Source organism: Quercus suber, unplaced genomic scaffold, assembly GCF_002906115.3.
Source record: "Quercus suber isolate HL8 unplaced genomic scaffold, Cork oak 2.0 scaffold_154, whole genome shotgun sequence".
NCBI classification, from domain to species: Eukaryota; Viridiplantae; Streptophyta; class Magnoliopsida; order Fagales; family Fagaceae; genus Quercus; species Quercus suber.
Genome location: NW_027069615.1, coordinates 493511 through 497015, shown reverse-complemented (window position 1 = coordinate 497015; position 3505 = coordinate 493511). Strand labels below are relative to the sequence as shown.

The following is a 3505-nucleotide window of genomic DNA, read 5'->3' as shown; positions in this document are numbered from 1 at the left end:
TCTCTCTACTCAATGGAAATATGATTACGTCTACTAATTAAGTACTAAAGGGATCATTATTAGCCATACATGCATATTGTATTCTAATATCATCTTAAGAAAATAACAATAGTTCAACCTTTAACTTTAAGCAGTAGCTTTTTCTTATTTTATTTTATAATTATTTTAACTTCTTCACATTTTTCTAACGTGTTCATTTTAATTCTATGTGATTGGTACGTAATATTCTCTATCTGACTATCTCACTACTGCACCTGCAACTCATGTTTAAGATACAGTACAGCTATGAAAATGAAACTCTTCATGACTACCCTTAGATTTAAACCTATATAAACCCCCCCAAACCAACCCGAACTCTCTCACCACTGCAACCACCAAAATCCTCAGCAATGGAGCTCACTTCTTGGGCTGCTGTTTTAGCCATGGCATGGCTAGCTGCTTTGCTCTTTTTCTTCAAAAATAACCCCCTTCGCTTCCACAAGCTAAGACTTCCACCAGGACCTAAACCTTGGCCTATCATAGGCAATCTAAACGCTATTGGTCCTCTCCCTCACCAATCCTTTCATAAATTGTCTCAAAAATACGGACCAATTATGCAACTTAAGTTCGGGTCTGTCCCAGTAGTGGTTGCTTCATCTGCCGAAATGGCAAAGCAATTCCTAAAAACACATGATCACATCTTTGCCTGCAGACCCCAAACTGCTGCTGGGAAATACACCACTTATAACTACACCAACATCTCATGGGCACCTTATGGACCATATTTGCGCCAAGGGCGTAAGATATATCTCTCTGAGCTATTTAGCTCGAAACAACTAGAGTCCTTTGAGTATATTCGTGTCGAAGAAAGGCGTGCTCTTCTCTCACGCTTATGTGCCTTGTCTGGGAAGCCGATTAGGCTGAAAGAGCATCTCTCGCGCCTTACATTAAGCGTCATAAGCAGAATTGTATTGGGCAAGAAGTATTTCAGTGAGTCTGAACATGAGTCTTCAATAGTGACACTCAAAGAATTTCAAGATATGTTAGACGAACTGTTTTTGCTAAATGGGGTTTTGAACATTGGGGACTGGATACCATGGCTCGATTTCTTAGACTTGCAGGGATACGTGAAGCGAATGAAGGCTATCACAAAAAAATTTGATCGATTCCATGACCACGTTATTGGTGAACATAAGGCAAAGAGAGAAAGCGTGAAAGATTTTGTGCCAAAGGATATGGTGGATTTATTATTACAGCTCGCCGATGATCCAAATATTGATGTTAAGCTCACTTATGACAATATTAAAGCGCTCACTCAGGTATGCCTTATTAACCTTTCTAATTTTAATTTTTTTTTCCTTGTTTAATTAACCTCTATTTTTTTTCTTGTAATTAGCAGATGGAGAATAATTGTATTTTTGGTGCCTTCTATTTTTCTAACCGAGAATGCATGCAGATATAAAATCCTTCTTGATCAAATTTGTTTGCAGGAGCGGAACTACACTTAAGGGTGCCCATAATTTTAAAAAATGTCATTTGTAGTTACGAAAAATAATCAATTTTTTTTTTTTTTAAATTTGTGCTTCCCCCAAAATATGAGCCAGCCTAAAAATTTTCGAATTAAGGTTTTTTTTTGTTATTATAGCTGTACATCTTTTTTTTTTTTTTTTTTTTTTATGAGAAAGACAATACTTTATTAAAAAGCTTAAGTCATTACACAGAAGTCTTGTGCACACACGTGCTCTACCATACTGGGACATTCCTCCAGCCAGGCTATGTAGTCCTCAACATTTTTTGCATGTTGGGCCAAAACATGAGCAGGGACATTTCCCTGCCTTTTGGTGTGAGTAAATTTTAGTAGGTCAGTTTCAAGTTAACTATTCTTTTTCTTATATTTTCTTTAGTTTTATAATTTTTTTTCTCACAAGTTCAATTATTTATACCCATTTTTATCTTTCGGAATCGAGTGTGTTAATGAGCTCGAGTCTAATTTTTCCAGGCATACATATTAGGTATGTTTATGGCAAATCAACCTAACCTGAATATGACCAAAAAAAAAAAAAAAAAAAACTTATAAATAGATGCACTGATGAATTTGATTGGTGCCACATTAACAAAATAATATATATATATTTTTTTTTTGTATTTAAAAATTGACTCATCAATTTATAAGACATGTTCTAAAATTTGTAGGATAGGCTAAAAGATATCAACCTTAATTATAAATGGTTGGAGTTATAGGTTTCCAAAAAAAAAAAAAAAAAAAAAAGAAGGCCTGCCCTTATTCCCCTAAATGATAAATATATAGTGAATGACAATTTTTGTTTTTGTTCATTAATGTCAGGATCTTGTAGCTGGAGGTACAGATACCTCTGCAACTACTGTGGAATGGGCTATGTCTGAACTCATGAAACAACCACATCTCATCAAAAAGGCAACGGAAGAACTGGATAGGATTATTGGAAGAGACAGATGGGTAGAAGAGAAAGACATCCCACAGCTTCCTTATATTGATGCAATTATGAAAGAAACAATGAGAAAACACCCTGTTGCCGTATTGCTTGCACCACATTTGGCTCTTCAAGACTGCAATGTAGCTGGTTACGACATTCGCAAAGGAACAACAATATTCATAAACACTTGGAGTATAGGAAGGGATACATCAATATGGGATGCACCAGAAGAGTTCCGCCCAGAGAGATTTTTGGGTAAGGCTATTGATGTGAAGGGACAAAATTTTGAGCTATTGCCATTTGGTTCAGGGAGGAGGATGTGCCCTGGGTATAGCCTTGGACTAAAGATGATTAGCTCCAGCTTGGCTAATATGTTGCATGGATTTGAGTGGAAATTGCCAGACAATATGAAGCCAGAAGATTTGAACATGGAGGAAATTTATGGCTTGGCTACGCCTAGAAAGTTTCCACTTGTTGCAGTCATGAAGCCACGACTCCCGCTTCATCTTTATTAGTTATGACAATAATCGATCTCGTATGTTGTATTTTCTTATATTTAGTACCAGTTTCCTATTATGTGTATCCTTATTGCCGTACTTGGTTGTGTTGTAACCAATAATCATGTGCCATGACTCTGCCTTAATTGAAAATAAAATTGCAACTTCGTTGTTCAAATGATTTCTACTAATACTTTTTTGTCTTATGCGATTTCAGACGCACTTGATAGTCTAGGAAGTCCATGGTGGTCTATTCTATATCAATTTGACCCCAACATCATCAACGAATGCCATATTAGCTAGAATAGTAATTCACAAACAAGAATTTCTATTGAAATACATTTGTTAAACATTAGTTAACAAACTCTTCAGTTCAAAAATACTTCATTGAAACTTTTCAACGATTTGAATCAAAAGAAAAAAGTTTAGAAAAAGTAGTTATATGATTAAAAACCTAGATTACTAAAACCGAATTACCCCAACAAGTGTTGCAGTCAAACTTTGCTTTGCTAGCTATCTACCCCAAACCTCCCATTCGATAAGGGAGAAGAGATTAAAGGTGCTCACTTTCTTTGG

The 3505-nt window shown here is 35.7% G+C and overlaps 1 protein-coding gene across 1 annotated transcript; it reads left to right on the top strand.

Moving 5' to 3' along the window:
- The first annotated feature begins 345 nt into the window (after positions 1 to 345).
- Positions 346 to 3095, top strand: LOC111993017 (trimethyltridecatetraene synthase). The gene is made up of 2 exons (XM_024024864.2): positions 346 to 1298; positions 2324 to 3095. Exons 1-2 carry the CDS (start codon positions 390 to 392, stop codon positions 2945 to 2947), a joined length of 1533 nt encoding a protein of 510 aa, XP_023880632.2. The 5' UTR covers positions 346 to 389; the 3' UTR covers positions 2948 to 3095.
- Positions 3096 to 3505: the final 410 nt, after the last annotated feature.

Bases quoted from the DNA above. Each gene is read 5' to 3' on its own strand.
- LOC111993017 (XM_024024864.2), top strand. From the start codon at position 390: ATGGAGCTCACTTCTTGGGCTGCTGTTTTAGCCATGGCATGGCTAGCT. The intron at 1,299-2,323 runs GTATGCCTTATT...CATTAATGTCAG, and splicing joins ATATTAAAGCGCTCACTCAG to GATCTTGTAGCTGGAGGTAC.